The 19360-nt window shown below is 40.1% G+C and overlaps 1 protein-coding gene across 4 annotated transcripts in view; it reads left to right on the top strand.

Annotated features, from left to right (window-relative positions):
• The window catches only part of LOC140737758 (potassium/sodium hyperpolarization-activated cyclic nucleotide-gated channel 1-like), a 382146-nt gene that overhangs the window by 29986 nt on the left and 332800 nt on the right, over positions 1-19360 (top strand). For all 4 annotated transcript variants that reach the window (XM_073064381.1, XM_073064378.1, XM_073064380.1 and 1 more), the window contains exon 2: positions 9018-9441. In XM_073064381.1, the coding sequence (XP_072920482.1) occupies positions 9018-9441 (424 nt within the window). The remainder of the gene's footprint in view (positions 1-9017; positions 9442-19360) is intronic.

Below are 19360 nucleotides of genomic sequence, written 5' to 3'. Positions count from 1 at the left end.
TACAATGTTTCATTGTATGTGGCAATGTAGAGAGACTGGAGCATTCTGGGAAGAGGTACGAGCTATAATCGAGAAAATTATTTCAAAACAAGTTTCACTGGACCCTAAACTCTTTCTGTTGGGTTTGTACCTAGAGAAACATAATTACAGTAAAAATGAACAAGCATTTATAGATCTCAGCTTACTTCATGCTAAAAAATGTATTGCATAATTATGGAAAAGTACTCATAGACCAAGCACTACTCAATGGATAAGGCAGATGTTATCAAGTCTCCCATCGGAAAGGAAAACCTATATATTAAGGTCTAAACAGCAGATATTTGAGAATATATGGAGACCCTTCATTAACTATGTCAAGGATTTGGACTTAACAGAAGATTAAAAGAGTATTACCTTCTGTAGACAATGCAGCTTCCAAAATTTGTAGAAAAATTATATTATCTATTTATTGATTTTTGAATTGTATTATAAATACCTGTTAAATTTTACACATTTTTTATATATTACCACTTGTTGAAATAGGAGAAGCTTTTTTTGTGTGTATGTTGTTTGTTTTGTTAATACAGCAACTTCTGTATTTTCTGAATAATATAAGAAAGTATAGGAAGGTAAAAGCTGTATTTTGTGGTATTAAAATGCAAATAAACATATTGTGGCAAAAAAAAGACCATGTGGTATTGTATGAAATCATAAACACAAGAGATTCTGCAAATGCTGGAAATCCAGACTGATGCACCATCAACAACTCTAGGAGATTGGAAGTGAATGATTGGCTTTTATTAACAGCAAAAAGGGAGCACGACATGTCAAAGACTGAGGGAGGAGCAGTGCCCCTATCGCCTTTATACAGGGGTCTGTGGGAGGAGCCACAGGAGCAGTCAGCCGAGGGGCGTGTCCAGACAGATATACATAGTTTACCACACAGACTAACACATACTAAAATGCTGGAGGAACTTAGCAGGCCAGGTAGAAAAGAGTAAACAGCTGGCATTTGGGGCTCAGACCTTTATTCATCAGGACTCAAAATTTACAGATGAAGGGACTTGGCCTGAAACATCGACTGCTTATTCCTTTCCACAGATGTTGCCCGACCTGCTGTGTTCCTCTAGTATTTTGTATGTGGTATTGTGAATGGCTTATTACAGTAAGAAAAGAAATGATTCTCTTTCAGACTGGAAAGATGTTGTACCCAGGGTCAGTTCCTCGCTCTGTTATTTGTTATTTATATTAATAACTTGGATAGGTTTGTAGGGAAAGGGGTTTTTGCTGCTGAGTGAAAATAGATTAAAGGAAAAATTGTGATGAGGACATTGTGATTTTGCAATGGGATATAGATTGAGGAAGAGTAGCAACGGAGCAAATCCGAAATGACAGCGTGCAGTAAGACAGATCACAAAGCACTCCAGCAGATGATTAGGACAGCTCAGCACATCATTGGGATCTAACTACTGGACCTGGAGACAATCTGCAATTCTCAATGCTTATGGTGCACTCACAACATCATTAAAGACCCATCCCATCCCGGACACTGTCTGTTCAATCTCATGCCATCTGGTCGGAGATACAGAAGCATCTTAGCCAAGACAGAAAAACAGCTTTTTCCCGAAGGCTGTTGTGCAGCTGAATAATGCTACACCCCAGCTTGCCAATGACCTTTAAGTATGATGGTCCATCAAAGTCACTTGTTGCATGTAAATATAGGATTTGTTAAAAAATTAAGTTGTACCGCATGCATCGTAAATATCTGTTTTGCATGGACTGTAGTAGCACTGCAATCTCGTTGTCTTGAGCAATGATACTAAAAGTCTATTCTATTCTGGTGCATGAAAATGCACTTTCGTAAGAGGAACCAAAAGACATTATTATCCAAACGGAAAAAGACTGTGTGAAGTATAGAACAGTCTTGGAGTCCCTAAGCATGAATCAAAAACAAAGGTCAGCTAGCAGGTGGAGCAAGTAGTTAAAAAGGATTTCTTATTTGTCATGTGTATATCAAAATATGCAGTGAAATTGAATCAGCAGGCATTGTGCTGGGCTGCCTGCAAGTGTCACCACGCTTGTAGCACCAAAGTAGCATGCCAATTTCTCACTAGCCCAAACTATAGGTCTTAGGAATTTGGGAGGAGATTGGAGCACCCAGAGAAACCCACACAGTCACAGGGAGAACATACATGCAGCGGCGGAAATTGAACCCAGATCTTACAGCTGGCACTGTAATAGCATTATGCTAACTGCTATGCTATGGTTTTAGTTAAAAGGGTATATGGCTCCTTGGCCTTTTTTGCAAAGGGATTGATGTTCAAAAATAGAGAGGTTTTTATACAATTGTATTTTTGAAGCCACACACAGAGTACTACATGCAAGTTTTGTTCCTGTACCTAAGATTAACATTACCCCTTAAATAAGGGGTTGTAAAACTTTTGATTGTGCTATTCTGGCTACTGAAAACTATTTTTAGAGTTAGCAATTTAGACAATGATTCGGGGGAAGAAACTTAAACATTGAATGAGCAAAAATATTAGAAAATTGTTAAAGTGAGATTTAACATTTTTAAATGTTTACCTCTATGTGGTTTCCATAAGACACAGGAGCAGAATCAGGCCATTCAGCCCATTGAGTCTGCTTCATCATTTCATCATGGCTGATCCTGGATCCAATTCAACCCCATTTAACTGCCTTCTTGCCATATCCTTTAATGCCCTGACCAATCAAGAATCTATCAACTTCTGCTTTGAATATACCTATGGACTTGGCCTCCTTCACAGTCTGTGGCAAAGCATTCCACAGATTCACCACTCTTTGGCTGAAAAAAATATCTTATTTCTGTTCTAAAAGGTTGCCCCAATTTTGAGGCTGTGCCCCCTAGTTCTGGACTCTCTCACCAGAGGAGACATCCTCTCCACATCCACCTTATCTAGTCCTTTCAACATTGCGTAGGTTTCAATGGGATCCTCACACATTCTTCTAAATTCCAATGAGTACAGGCCCAAACCTACCAAAAGCTCTTCGCATGTTAACCTTTTCATTCCAGGAATCAACCTCGTGAACCTCCTCTGGACTCTCTCCAATGATAACACGTCCTTTCTGAGTTGAGGGGCTCCTAGAACTGCTGACAATGCTCCAAGTGCAGCCTGGCTAGTGCCTTATTAAGCCTCAGCATTACCTCCTTGTTCTTCCCCATGGGGATGAATAAAGTATCTATCTATCTATCTATCTATCTATTCTATTCCCCTTGAAATAAATGCCACCATTGCACTTGCCTGTTTTAACACAGGCTCAACCTGTGAGTTAACCTTTTGGGAGTCTTCCATGAGGATTCTTAAGTCCCTTTTCACCTCTGATGTTTGAATTTTCAATCCCATTTAGATAATAATCTGCATTATTGTTTCTTTAACCAAAATACATTATCATACATTTCCTAACACTGTATTCCATCTGCCACATTTTTACCCATTCTTCCAATTGGTCTGTCCTGCTGCAATCACATTGTTTCCTCAGCACTACCTACTCCTCCACCTATCTTCATATCATCCACAAACTTTGCCAAAAAGCCATCAATCCTATTATCTAGGTCATTGACAAACAATGTAAAAAGTAGCTGTCCCAATACTGACTCCTGAGAAACACCACTAGTCACTGGCAGCCAACCAGAAAAAGCCCCCTTTATTCCCACTGGCTGTGGCCTGCCTGTCATCCATTCCTCTATCCATGCCAGTATATTTCCTGTAACACCACAGAATTTTATCTTGTTAAGCAGCCTCATGTGTAACACCTTATCAAAAGCCTTCTGGAAAAAATAAGTAAGTAACATCCACTGCCTCTCCTTTGTCCACCTTGCTTATTACTTCCTTGAAGAATTCTAACAGATTTGTCAAGAAAGATTCTCTTTTATAGAAACTATGCTGACTTTGATTTATTTTATCATTAGTCTCCAAGTACCCAGAAACCTCATCCTTAATAATAGACTCCAACACTTTCCCAACCACTGAGGTTGGGCTAACTGGCCTATAATTTCCTCTCTTTTGTTTTCTTCCCTCCTTAAAGACTGGAGTGACATTTGCAATTTTCCAGTCCCTCAAGATCATGTCAGAATCGAGTGATTCTTGAAAGATCATGACCAATGCATCCGTTATGTCTTCAGCAACCTTTAATACACTTCACAGCATGCTAATACACTATCCGTCAATCCAACCAATGTGTTATCAGACCGGATAGCTGAAAAACTTCAACGAAGCAGTAAGTTGTATTGTACCAGACTTGGAGTTGTAGCAGCCACTACAAAAAGATAGTGCAGTCCATAATTAATGACTGAATTGAAGCATTATGAAATAATTCACTATCTTGTAGGGTTTTGGTATTTAGTGCTCTGATAATGATATATTGAAACATTAGTGCTCCCACACAGGACTCCTTCAAATTGCCATTTCCAACATCTTTTTGTGATTGGAAACAATTTTTAATTTTAAAAAATACTTCATTAAAGAAAAAAATCCCACTATATGGTGATGTCAGCAAAACCATTGGTTAGTCTCATGTAACCAAACAATAATAGGGATCTCCTTGAACTATTACAGTCCTTGTGATTACTGTGGTCCTACTGTATTTATTGGTAAGGAATCTCAAAATAGTCAGTTTTTAACAATGAAGTAAGTGTTACATTGAGAGCAAGAGAGCTTAGGAACAGGCCCTTCGGCCCATTATGCTGATGTTGCCAATATATTCCATTAGTCTTCATGTGTATGTCTGAATGACCCTTAAATATTACTATTATATCTGCTTTATTGCGGAATGTAGTAGATGTAGTCCTGCACATCACAATAGTGTCTCCTGCTCCTCATGAAGCATAACCTTTTGGAATTTATAGCACACATATCTGGGAGCTTCAAGATTCAATCACCAATTGGTAAGTGTCAATCATCTGACCTTCTCCATCCTGTGTCACGCAGAGCAATGTGGGCTGTGAACTGAAAGTGATGTTCTCACATTTCTTTGCCGTCCAATGACTGATCTAGGACACAAAGTCAGAATATAGTGTTCTTTAAGATGACGCTTAATCTTAAATCTTCAGTTTTCATTCGAAGTTTGGAAGTACACAAGGAATGGACATTTTAGTAAGATTTTAAAAATTAGAATGGAACCATACCTTTGCTAAAGTCAACATTTTGAAGTATCAATGATGACAATACTCATGATGGAATGAATAGCTCATTATGCCCAGTGTGATTTTCTTTGCCATCCTCTATTTTCCATTTTGTGTGTTGTTACAGATCCATTAGTGCTCTATTGGTCATTTTGTTCAATATATTGGAACATTTGTTTCCATCGAGATGTCTGAGAGTGTGTGAGCTGAATCCACAAAACTGAAGAAGATGTCGTTGTGTATAGTGCTCTAATAATTCAAGCTATATTTTCACTGTTGCTTTGCATGTGCAGCCATGAACAATAGACATCAATAACTGAATGGCAGTAAAGGATGTCAAAGATTGCTGCCACTGATGCTTGCACATATTTTAGCATAAATGAAAAAAGAGATACTAGATGATTTTTCTTCCCCTTACCCGCTTTGTCAGAGCCACTGATGTCCTTTGCAGGATAGTTATTAATTAATTGAATTTACACCAGTGAAAACTTGTGTTATTCCCTGTTCCTTTGCGCTCATTCCTGTGGTTTGTGATGCAACTGTGCACATTAGAATGTGCTGGTTGTTATTGCAGGGTAAATTAGCAACCATTTGAAATTGGCCAAAGTATTTCTGGTCACCATACAAGTCAGCGCAATCTGATTGGTAGTCAGGCAGTTAATGAGACCATTCAGTGCACAGTGGCTATGTCCACGTTAGCAGATAGAAATTAAATTTTAAAGGTGGAACCTATGCCAAGCATTTACAACAGCACAAAGCAGTTGTCAAAGATAAATGTTCGTAAATCATAATTTAGGGGGAAAATCACCCTAACAAATTTTAAACAGTTTTTAAAAAATTGTTTCTTGATTACATTGTCACTCAGTTGGAAACAAGTCATATTTGCAAAACCTAATTCAATGTTCATAAAATGGTGAAGTCTAATTTCAAGACTAATTTTCTCGTTATTTTTAAAGTGTACATTTTACAATGAAGATAAATGCCCACCTCTTAAGAAGCAGCAGAATTACTTTTTCTCTTGTAATATTGTGGAAACAAATGAAAACATTGTCTATAGAATTTACTTTTAATCTGTGCTATGTGAATGTATTGTAAAAATATAACGGAAAACGTCATGTCAGGTGCGAAGGCAGCACTTTCCAGTCATTAGTTTGTAAGTCATACATATTGAAATTGTCACTGCATAGATAAACATTAACAGTGCATCTGTAGAATTTGTACTGTTGGAAAGCCAACTGAAGAGTACATATCCTTTATCAGTGATGCAATATACGATGATAACAGATTTCTAGGAGCTTGATTGATTCCTTTTCTTTTTTTGCTCTCAGAATACAGTCGATATAACATTTATATTAATGCTCATGGACTTTATTGTAGAGAGTATATATTTGCAATATAAATCTATAAAAGTACTGAAGTATTACTGCTGTTCTACTTTTGCTTCCTGCAAAGTGATTGTTGTATCCAATTATTTGAGTGACATTTTGGAAAATTGGTAATACTGGATTTGACTTGAAGTGACAGATTAGTTCCTCTGATGGACCGTGGGTACAAACACATTATCTGATGAACTAGATTGTTTCTTCAATAACAGGACATGTGTGGTGGTGTGTTTGTCCAAGGTAACACAGAGGCTATTTTTGACCTAATTGGTGCAAATAACAGATATGGGCCAGGCAAGTATTATGACAAATTTCCTACCCTTGTTACAGCAAAGCAGTAATTTCCAAAGCACTGCTTACTTCACTGATGTGGAGGTCACTAGATTCACATATCCTTATTGTTCATCCCTAAACGTAGCATGTTTGTGCACATCTGAGTTAGTTAAAAGGCAAACTTTTGCAGTAGGGCTGGAGTACAGTTTAACCAGACCTTTATAAAGATACCAGATTTCCAAATCCGATGTGTTTCTATAACAATCAGATGGAATCATTCTCAGTACTAATACTAGCTGTTTATTCAAAAACTTATTGAATTTAAATTGCCTGGCTGCAATGGTGCAATTCATTCTCATTTCTCTAGGTTTGAGTTAGTGGTTTGAGCAAAAAAAAAAGCAAAAAATGCTGAAAATATTCAGCATGTCAGGTAGCATCTATATAGAGAGAAAAAGAATTAACACTTTGGCTTGATAACACCCAGAGTATTTTGATTGAAATCAAACCTGTTTTAAGTTGCAGTGAAGAGGGATCACAGTGAAGAGCATGTTTCAGGATGAAGACAGAGTTGATGACTCAAAATGTGGTTGTAGGTTGTGGCAGAAATTGCAAGTGGAAGAAATCAAATGAAAATATCAGAGAGGAAAGGAGAACAATACTGGATTTGAACTAAAAACAACAGTACTGGAAAAATGAAATGATAGAAAATGCTGCAAAGTTTTGAAGTGCTGAAGTAATCTTTTTGATTACCTAGAACATATTTAATCATTGGTACAACAAAAGTAAAGTATAAATTTACAAAATAAATCTCATTTTCATGGTGTGTCAAGAATATGAACATTAATACCAAGACAAAACACTATCATTCATTGGAGGGAGGGGTGGGGTGGTGTTTGGAAGTCTAATTCTCTGATTAAACAATTCAATAAGCTTATTGATATTTACAGACACAATAAAATAAAGTGCGATATGCAGTGAATTAAACTTGGGATAAAACCTTGTTTCTTGACATATCCCGCCACCACAGTTGTGTAAATTAAGTTTCTTCCATTGATCAGAGTGATAAGCCATCCTACCCAGAAAAATTCCAGCTTTCGTCTGTGCTTTATAGTAGTAGTAGGCAGCTGTCGATCTCAGAGGATCATAGGTTTGTGCCTCTAGTGGACTGTGTCCTCTCCAGGGCGCAAACCTAGGTAGGAAGAACTGGCTGTTGTCCGTGTAGCGGGTCTCCGTTCTCCACGTCATTGATGTAGTCCAAGGGAAGGGCAAGCGCCAGTACAGCTTGGTATCAGTGTCGTTGCAGAGGTTACCAGAGTGAAATTGTAAACAACATCAAACTGCCTTAGGGACCCCAGCCTCCGGATTTCTTCCTCGGGGTTTACTCCCGAAGTCTTTCCCATGGGTGGGTATGGCCGCAAGGCAGCGGAGGTTTAAAATCAGAGTTTTCCTTCTCCTAGGTGGGCTGCTGTCCAAGGCTGATGAGCCCCACCTGCCCAAAGTAACTGGTTTTGAGACACCAGTCGTCTGCCTTTGCCCCTTCTCTTGTCAGCAGAAACTGTTCTGCCGGGCCTAGTAGCCACACATGAAGGCCAAGTGTTGGACTAAGTTGTCAGAGGCTGTTAGAGTCACATGCCATTTGGAGCACTTTATAGGTAGTGGGAGCTTATCCCCACCACCACCCCTGGATATAACAAACTTAGGAACCTGTGCTACGATAATTTAAAATGTAGATCAGCAATCCATAGTTGATCTCCATTTATAAACTTGAAGGAAGGGAGGGAAAACAGTTTAATTTCCAGCCCTTCATTATGTTTTAAAAGAGGTCCTGTCAGCAGTTACGGCTTTGACTTGCCAGAGGGAAAATAACTCTTATGTTAGGCATTAGGCCAATCTTTATTAATCCATTGGAAAACACAAATGAGTTACCTTTTAAGGAGAATGACAGAACCTCCTTCGGTACAGTACACCCTCAGAAAAACTCTGGAATGTTAGCACAGAGAAGTTTATTAATAACTGTATTCCTGAAAACATCGGTAATATTACCACTGCCTGCAGTATTTCTTTTTAAACCTGAAGCTAGAAACAAATGCACTGGCATCTTTTCATGGTGATTCATGCAGTTTAGTCCTCTGTTGCTGGTACTGAACTTAACCATATTAGAAATAATGGAACAGTTAAGGTTTCTTCTACTTACTGTTTTCTACTTCTCTCCTTTCTCTTAGGTTTTACTGGGACTTGATAATGCTGATGCTTATGGTTGGAAATCTCATAATTATTCCAGTGGGAATCACCTTCTTCACAGAATCAACATCCACCATTTGGATTATTTTTAATGTTGCATCTGATACCTTCTTCCTTTTGGACTTGATAGTCAATTTTAGAACTGGAATTGTTGTGGAGGACAATGCTGAAATCATATTGGACCCCAAGGTGATCAAGTGGAAGTACTTGAAGAGCTGGTTTATAATAGATTTTGTCTCTTCTATACCAGTGGATTATATATTTCTGATTATAGAGAAAGGATTTGATTCTGATGTTTACAAGACTGCTAGAGCACTAAGAATTGTGAGGTTTACAAAAATCCTCAGCCTCTTACGATTATTACGGCTTTCAAGACTTATTCGATATATACACCAATGGGAGGAGGTAAAGTACTTCTTTATTTAATCTTACATCAAGGCACCATTTCTAGATCTGTTATGAAACACATTCAGTTATTTTTCTGGGTACATGTATCGTGTTGACACAAAAGGATTTTGAGATGCGAACAGGGCAGGGTATAGATGAAAAGGTGGTTGTGAACTTAACCGTCCTGGATGCTGGTGAGCAATCTTCCTTGTGAAGGTGGTCACACATCGGTTGGATTGCTGTAGAATATCTCATTCAAATCAAACCTTAAATCATCCCTAAGAGACAATGGAGAAGTGTCTACAGCTTTGTTTGAAGCTACTCCTCTTAATATTAAATCCAATTATGCCACTGCACTGAATGGAATTTTGAGTCTGGGCTGTTGAACTGAGTGCATATAAGGTCACAACAAAAATTCTGCAGTGAAACAGTGTGTAATGGGGGAGCTGGGAGCATGGGATCTTACCACAAGATGCAGACTATTGTTTGGCAAAAGAGAGCCCTTTAGAGCGCCAAGAAAAAAAATGGTCCTGTCTGGATCAGTACTGCTTGCTTTGCACCATTTCAAAAAGGATTATATTTAATGATTAGCAGCATCATTTTTTTTGTATGATTGGGTTGCATTGAGCTTACATAACGTTTTCAAAAAATCTTGATTTCATTTCAGAAAGTCCCTTGGGTAGCATTTTCAGAAGGTTTCTCAATTCCGACTATTTTTGTCAGTTCTCAGTGGATCTGAGTTTCACACTGTGCCTGAATTCAATGATAATAGAAATTAATTTGAGAGATCTTGTGCAGAGGGATGTAAAAGGAAATATAAACATCAAACTGGTTCAAGGCAGATGTTTCTGCAATGAACACATTAAACAATATGGCTAATAGTACCTGTTCTTTCTAATTCAACTTTTCGGATGCTGTTTATTTTTTTTTTTTTATTGACCTGTTATTCTTTAATTGGTATGAAAGTTGCTAGTCTCTAAAGTTTATGGGTGTCAGCATCTCTGAAGATGTATCCTGAGCCTAACACATTGATGCAATTATGAAAAGTGCTCTCCAGCAGATATATTTAGTTAGGAGTTTGAGGAGAGTTGGTATGTCACCAAAGACTGGAGCAAATTTCCGCTGCTGTACTACGGAGAGCATTCTGACTATTGCATCACCATCTGGTATGATGGTACTCATAAAAAAAATCAGAAAATGCTACAGAGTGTCATAAACTCAGCCAGCTCCATCAGGGCACTAGCCTCCCCACTATTCGGGACATCTTTATAACACAATACCTCAGCGAGGTGGCATCCAACATGAAGAACCTTCACATCCAGGACATGACTAGTGTCATTACTATCATAAATGAGGTGGTACAGGAGCCTGAAGTTGCACATTCAACATTTTAGGAGCAGCTTTTTCCCCTCTGCCATTGGGTTCGGAATGGTCCATGATGCCACAAACACTAATTACTATTTTCTTCTCTATTTGCACTATTTACTTATTCTTTATATATAATGCTTGTAAATCACAGTAATTCCTATATATTGCTTTCTCACTGAGTCCGCTATTGGTCCAGGCTGACCATGGATATTGTGTCCTAGCTGTCTAGATATGCAAGCCAGGACAGTGAACATGAAAAGTGATCTGTTACCCATGTAGCCAGCTCCCCCTCTCTGTACATCTGATGAACCCAGAGGAACGGCAGAAACTTATACAGCTTGGCACCAGCAATGTCGTAGGAGATGCCAGTCCCCATTGAACTCAATGTAGAATTGCCTTACACGCTCCAGCTCTGGATTTTCCCTCGGGGTTTCCTCCTGAGGCCTCCCCCATGAGTGGGTGTAGCTGCAAGACAGTGGAAGTTTGAGATCAGAATTTCACTTCCTCTATATCAGCTGCCAACCACAGCTGGCAAGCTTCATTTGCCAGAAATGTCCGGTTTTAAGGCACCAGTAACCCACCTTTGCCCCTTCTCCTTTCAGCAAAAATGATTCTGCTGGGCTTAGTAGTTAAACTACCCATGAAGTCCAGGGGTTGGACTTGGTTGTCTGATGCTATTTGAGGTGCACACATTAGGAACTTTTAATAAGTAGTGGGAGCTTTCCACCATTACTACCCTCTGTTATGACTACCTTAAGGAACCACATTGCACTGTACTGCTGCTGCGAAACAAATTTCAAGACATATGTCAATGATAATAAACCTGCATAGAGCATTCAGTTTAGCATTAAAATATTGCCTAACAATATAAATGCATTACTATTTGCATTTTCTCTGGTTAATGTCCATAAATACACTTTCATGTGACAAAATACCTCCTAATAATGTTTATGCTTGGCTACCGTGATACAATTTGGTGGTCAGACAAAGAACAGAAGACCAAGGCAGATTATGCAAACAGCACAAAATATGTTTCCTAGAAATTTGTTAACCGTTGTTCAAACACTAAGCCAATCTTGACTCATCTGTCGTTGCAATTAACATATACTGTATTTAGTCTTGTGATACTAAAATCAATGTGCTGCATTGAAATGGTGTGGAACTACATGGATAGATATATGACTGCGGCTTTGCGTACAGATTTGAGCTATTGGTTCACTACTGGCTAACTTGCAGAATGTGCAATCATTTATTTCTTCATGATTAGAACTATCATTGACCCTGAAACACAGGGCGAAGAAAGCTGGGTTAAAAACCCAGTTTCTGCGTGCAAAAGAGATGGGGGGGGGGGGGGGGTGGGATTTGCAGCACTAATCAGTGAAATATCACAGCTGCACTCAGAGGGGACATAATGGAAGTCTATGTGGATAGAATTCAAAAATTGGAACGGTGCAATCACTGACACCCTCCCCCACCCAATAGTCACTGGGACATTGAGGAACAGATATGCAGGCAGATTCAAGAAAGGTTTAAAAATAATAGTGTTGATGTCATGGGGGACTTTAACTTCACTGATATAAATTGGGACCTTCTTAGTGCAAGCTGTTTAGTTGGGGCAGAATTTTTTAGGTGCATCCAGGATGAGTTTCTAAAATCAATGTGTAAATAGTCCAACAAGAGGGGAAGCTGTACTCCATCTGGTATTGGGGATTGAGCCTAGCCAGATAATGGACCTTCCAGAGGGTGAACAGTTAGAGAACAATGACCACAACACTTTAAGTTTTAAGATAGCTATAGATAAAGTTAAGCATAGACCTTGCAGAGAGTATTAAACTGGAGCAGGGCAAATTATGAGAGGGTTAGGCAAGAAACAGGAGGAGTTGATTGGTGACAGCTGTCTTTGGGAAGTCTGCATCCAGCATGTGTCAAGTGTTTAAAGACCAACTGCACTGAGGACAGAACGGGTTCTATATGTTCAAGTTGGAAGGAAGGATAAGGATGGCAAGGTAAGAGAAATTTAGATGTTGAGGAAGGTACCAAGACTTAATATGTTAGGGCTTCAAAGTAAAGGATGGATAAGATGCTTTAGGTGGATAAGTCCCTGGAGTCGGATGGTATAGACCGCAAGTCATTGCGAGAGGCAAGAGAAGAAATTTTTGGTGCCTTGACCAATAACTTTGTAGCTACAGGGAAGGCCCTGGAGGACTGGTGATTAACTAATGTTGTTCCATTGTTCAAGCATGGATAATCCTAGAAACTATAGACTGGTGAGTCTCACATCAGTGGAATTGAAGTTACTGGAGAGAATTCGTAGGGATAGGATTTATGAGCATTAGGAAAACTATTGCCTAATTAGGGAGAGCCAGGGTGGCTTTGTGATGGGCAAGTTGTGTTTTACTAACTTGATGGAGGTTTTATATGAGGTGACAAGGTTGATTGATGAAGGTAGGGCTGTGGATGTAAGGTGATTGACAAGGTCCCTCATGGGACGCTCATCTAGAAGATTAAGATGCTTGGGGTCAAAGGTGAATTGGCTATTTGGATTCAGAACTGTTTTGCCCATAGAACACAGGGTAGTGGTGAAAGGGACTTACTCTTCTTACTCTTACTGGATGTCTTATATTAATGGTATTCCACAGGGATCAGTACTGGGGTCTTTGTTGTTTGTGATGTATATAAATAACTTGGATAAAAAAGTGGATGGGTGGGTTAGGAAGTTTGAAGATGATACAAAGATTGATGGTGTTGTGGATAGTGTAGAAGACTGATAAAGAATACATCAGGATATCAATCAATTGCAGATATAGGCAAAGAAATGGTAGATGGAGTTTAGCCTGGACAAATATGAAGTTTTCCCTCTTGGTAGACCAAGTGTAAAGGGACAGTACACTGTTAAGGGCAAGACCCTTAATAATGTTGATGAGCAGAGGGATCTTGGTGTCCAAGTTCATAGCTCCCTAAAAGTGGTTACACATGTTGGTAGAGTGGTTAAGAGGGTATCTGGCATGTTTGTCTTTATTAGTCGAGTTCAAAAATCAAGAAGTTATATTGCCGATTTATAAACCTCCAATCACAAACAAGAGAATCTGCTGATGTTAGAAATCCAAGAAACACACTCAAAATTCAGCAGTCTTGCTGAAGGGCCTCAGCCCAAAACATCGACTCTACTTTTTTCCATTGACTCTGCTTGGCTTGCTGAGTTTCTCCAGCATTCTGTGTGCATTGATTTATAAACCTCCAGTTAGGTTGCATCTGGAGTATTGTATACAGTTCTGATTGTCCCATTATAGGAAGGGTATAGAGGCTTTGGAGAGGGTGCAGAATGGGTTTTCCAGGATGCTACTTGGATTAGAGAGCGTTTGCCATAACAAGAGTTTGGATAACCTTGGGTTGTTTTCTCAGGAGCGATGGAGGCCGAGGGCAGATCTGGTAGGTGTTTATAAGATTATGAGCGACATAGATAGAGTAGACTGATAGTATCTTTTCCCCAAGGTTGGAATGTCTAATCAGGGCATACATTTTAAGGTGGGAGGGGGTAATTTCTAAGGAGATATGAGAGGCAAGTTTTTTTACACAGAGGGTGGTGGATGCCTGGAATGTTGGTGCGGGCAGGTACATTGGGGACTTTTGGAAATGTTTAGATAGGCTCATGAATGTGAGGAAAGTGGAAGGATATGGACATTGTGTAAGCATCAGAGATTAGTGTATTTGATCATTTGATAACCAAGTTATTTGGTTTGGCACAACGTTGTGGGCCAAAGGTCCTGTTCCTGGACTCTACAGTTGTATGTTCTACTGACGGGCTGTAGAAGCCCCATAGTTGGGTATATTTAAAGTGTTGGTTGATAGTTTCTTGATTGGTAACAATGTCAAAGGTTACAGAGAGAAGGCAGCAGAATGGGATTGAGCGTGGAAATACATCAGCTATGGTGGAATGGTGGTACAGACTCAATGGGCCAAATGACTTTATTCTACTACTTTGTCTTATGGTTTTATGGATTAGACCTTGGGTTCCTCCATGCCCCATTGAAATTTCTTGGATATTACCCAGTGGATGTATCTGGACCTGCATTTAAAGTGGGTCTAGGTCCATTATTGCTAGTATAATACATCAGGAGGAATGTTCCTGTCCATCGTTTTGTGAATACTCAGCATCAGATAGATTGATAAAGCAGTGGTCTATCTCTGTCCTTCCTTGCACTTGTAGCCATGGTGGTTTAAAGATGTTTGCAACATGCTAGCTTGCCCTCTTAAACAATTTCAAAGCCCAGCTGCTACATCTGGAGTCGAGTTTCTGTTTCCTATCTGGCATACAAGCACTCTGCTGAGCTCCTTGTATTGTACATTTTGTATGGCTCATCTATCTTTGGTGAATTGTTCAAATTAATTTTGCATTGAAATTGTGTCTCTCACAGGATATCAAGAGCAGTCACAACTCATTCACGTGAATTACGCAGTTAAACAAAATTGATTTTTTTTTATGCCTGTTTCATTTCAAACCCTGTCAGTTTTGAAAATGACGGCTCTGTTTTTAAACATCAGTTTGTGCTTCCAGTGTGTGGTTGTGGCGCTGATGTGATCCTGGCATTGATGTTGCCAGCTTCCTCAGATGCCACTCCCTGATCTCTCTGCATTTGGAAAGGCAAGACCTAACTAGACATGGCTTTGGCATAGAAATAGTGTCGCACGAACTTGATTGAACTTTTTGAAGAGGTGACCAAGAACATTGATGGGCAGAGCAGTGGGTATTGACTGTGAGATCTTAAGTAAGGTCCTTGCCAAGGTCCCATGTGGTAGACTGGTCCAGAAGGTAAGATCCCACAGGTTCTAGGATGACTGAAGCAATTGGACGCGGAATTTTCTTGGTTGGCAGGAGTCAGAGGATGATAGTGGAGGCTTTTTTTCAGACTGTAGAACTGTAGCCAGTGAGGCGCCTCTCAGATTTGATGGGATGAATGGCCTAATTCTGCTCTTATATGGAGTGGTGCTGGGTCCCCTGCTGTTTCCCATTTATATGAATAATTTGCATGAGAATGAGTGGATTGTGTGGTGAAGAAGTCATTTGTGGGGTGTAATGGCCTTCATCGGTTGAGGCACTGAATGTTGGGATGTTTTGTTGCAGTTGTACAATGCATTGGTGATGTGGAATATCGTGCTTTTGGTTACCCGGATTAATAAAATCATTATTAATCTGGAAAGAATACAAGGAAGATACGCAAGGATGTTGGTTGGACTCAAAAACATGAATTATAGGCAGAGATTGGCAGGATACTTGGAAGTGTGGAGGAGCAGAGGGATCTGGGGGTACATGTGCACAGATCCCTGAAAGTTGCCTCACAGGTAGATAGGGTAGCTAAGAAAGCTTATGGAGTGTTAGCTTTCATAAATCGAGGGATAGAGTTTAAGAGTTACGGGGTAATGATGCAGCTCTATAAAACTCTAGTTTGGCCACACTTGGAGTACTGTGTCCAGTTCTGGTTGCCTCACTATAGGAAGGATGTGGAAGCATTGGAAAGGGTACAGAGGAGATTTACCAGGATGCAGCCTGGTTTAGAGAGTATGGATTATGATCAGAGATTAAGGGAGCTAGGGCTTTACTGTCTGGAGAGAAGGAGGATGAGAGGAGACGTGATAGAGGTATACAGGATATTAAGAGGAATAGATAGAGTGGACAGCCAGCACCTCTTCCCCAGGGCAGCACTGCTCAATGCAAGAGGACATGGCTTTAAGGTAAGGTGAGGTAAGTTCAAGGGGGATATTAGAGGAAGGTTTTTTACTCAGAGTGGTTGGTGCATGGAATGTACTGTCTGAGTCAGTGGTGGAGGTAGATACATTAATGAAATTTAAGAGACTACTAGACAGGTATATGGAGGAATTTAAGGTGGAGAGTTATATGGGAGGCAATGTTTAAGGGTCAGCACAACATTGTGGGCCGAAGGGCCTGTACTGTGCTGAATTGTTCTATATTCTAAATTAGACTTTTACTCATCTGAGACAAGGCGACTGAAGAGTGACCTTATAGCGGTGTGAAAAATCATGAAGGGCATAGATAGGATGAATGTACAAAATATTTTTCCACCACGAAAGGGGATCAAAAACTTGAGGGAATGGGATTAAGGTGAGAGGAAAAAGATTTAAACAGGACTCCACACAAAAAGCAGTGCATGTAATGAATTGCTAGAGAGAGTGGTTGAACAGGTACAACAACTACATTTAAAAGACACTTTGACAGATGTATGAATCTGAGAGAAACATGACAAATGGGTCTAGTATTGATGAACCTCTCGGATGGCATGAACAAGTTGGTCTGAAGGGCTTGTTTCCTTACTGCATTAGTCTAGGACCCTCTGATTCTATGACTCCAAGTGAATGTGCTGCATTTTGAGGAGTTAAACCAGGGGGAACGTGTATTGTTAATGACAGGGCATCCGGACTCTCCTCGTGGCACAAGGCCCAATTTCTATTTCTGGAATTTTACCATGAAAGTGATGACAGACACTGAATAGACACCATTAATATTTGGACAGGAATATTCAATTGAAATATTAATGATGGAAAGATGCACATTTGTGCATTTTCCAGCATTAATGTCCGAGCATCTGTACATAACAAAGAGGGTCAATACTAGGTCAGTTTATCTCTTTTAAAGATATCAGAGAAAAATGCAATGAAGAATTTGAATGACAGATCATCTTGCTTAAGTTAAGAATGGCACAAGACCAGGAAATTCGTGTAAATTTTTCAATGAGACTGATGCAGTGGAGGTAACTGAAAAGCTTGATAAGGAAAGGTAAACACGAGGAAATCTGCAGATGCTGGAAATTCAAACAACAACACACACAAAATGCTGATGGAACACAGCAGGCCAGACAGCATCTATAGGGAGAAGCGCTGTTGACATTTCGGGCCGAGACCCTTCATCAGGAAAGGTAAACATTACTTTTAGAATCTTGTGTTGTCTTTGGATATTTTCTCCTGCTGAACACCAGCATTTCCAGTGATCATCCAGTCCCTGGGAAAATTAATTATTTAAAAAAGTATCAGTGAATGCTGCTTCCTCTATCCAGATGGAGTAATGGATTGGTGACACAACCGTTAAGTGGTGAAATGAAGCCTGTGTCTTCTATGTCCAGTGATGATGATGGTGGAAAGGGAACCATATGTAATGAAGAATTTGAGCTCAAGGGAAAAATGTGCTGTTAGTCTTTGCTTACCAATATTGGTAAAACCATTCTGAAATGATAAGTGATGTGTATAATTTCATGTACATTTCTGGTTCAAGCACAACATGGTAGCATAGTGGTTAGCACAACACTTAACAGTACAGGCGGCCAGGGTTCAATTCACACTGCTGTCTGCAAGGAGTTTGTATGCTCTCCCCATGACCATAAGGGTTTCCTCCATGTGCTCCAGTTTCTTCCTACAGTCCGGAGATGTACCAGTTGGTAGGTTAGTTGTCATTGTAAATTGACAATTGGTAGGTCATTGTAAATAGTTCTGTGATTAGGTTGGGATTAACACAGGATTGCTGGGCAGCATGGCTGAAAGGGCCTATTCCATGCTGTGTTTCAATAAACAAATAAATTGTTTTATTTTGTTGTTAAGAGCATCAGTCATTAACAAGAAAGAATCTGCAAATGTTGGAAATCTAAGCCACACACACAAAATGCTGGAGGAACTCAGCAGGGAGGTAGCACTTATGGAAAGGAATACAGTTGACATTTTGGGCCAAGACCCTTCAGCAGGACTGGAGAAAAAAAGATGCAGAGACAGAGTTGTGGGGGGGGGGGGGGGGGGGGAGATGAAGAAACACAAGGTGATAGGTGAAACTGGGAGGGGGAGGGGTGAAATAAACAGCTGGGAAGTTGACTGGTGAAAGTGATACAGGGCTAGAGAAGGGTGAATCTAATAGGAGAGGATAGAAGACCGTGGAAGGAAGAAAAATAGGGAGGAGTACCAGAGGAAGGAGATATGGTGAGAAAGGGGAAAAAGGATAGGGATTAGAGAAGGGGAGGAGGGGCATTACCAGAAGTTTGAAAAATCGATGTTCATGCCATTAGGTTGGAGGCTACCCAGATGAACATAAGGTGTTGTTCCCCCAACCTGAGTGTGGCCTCATTGCAACAGTGGAGGAGACCATAGATTGGCATATCACTATGGGAACGGGAAGTGGAATTAAAATGGGTGGCCACTGCGAGAGCCCGCTTCTTCTGGCAGATGGAGTGTAGGTGCTCGGCACAGTGGTCTCCCAATCTACGTCGGGTCTCACCGATATACAGGAGGACACACCGGGAGCATCAAACACAGTATTTGACCCCAACAGACTCACAGACGAAGTGTCACCTCACCTGAAAGGACTGTTTGGGGCCCTGAATGGTAGTGAGGGAGGAGGTATATGGTCAGGTGTAGCACTTATTCCGCTTGCAAAGATAAATGCCAGGAGGGAGATTAATGGGGAGGGAAGACTGGACAAGGGAGTTGCGTAGGGAGCCTTCCCTGCAGAAAGCAGAAAGTTGGGGGAAGGGAAAGGTGTGCTTGGTGTTGGGATCTCTCTGGAGATGGTGGGGGT

Source organism: Hemitrygon akajei, chromosome 13 (genome assembly GCF_048418815.1).
Source record: "Hemitrygon akajei chromosome 13, sHemAka1.3, whole genome shotgun sequence".
In the NCBI taxonomy this organism is placed as follows: domain Eukaryota; kingdom Metazoa; phylum Chordata; class Chondrichthyes; order Myliobatiformes; family Dasyatidae; genus Hemitrygon; species Hemitrygon akajei.
The sequence above is the reverse complement of the archived record's forward strand: the minus strand, read 5'-3'. Positions and strand labels throughout refer to the sequence as shown.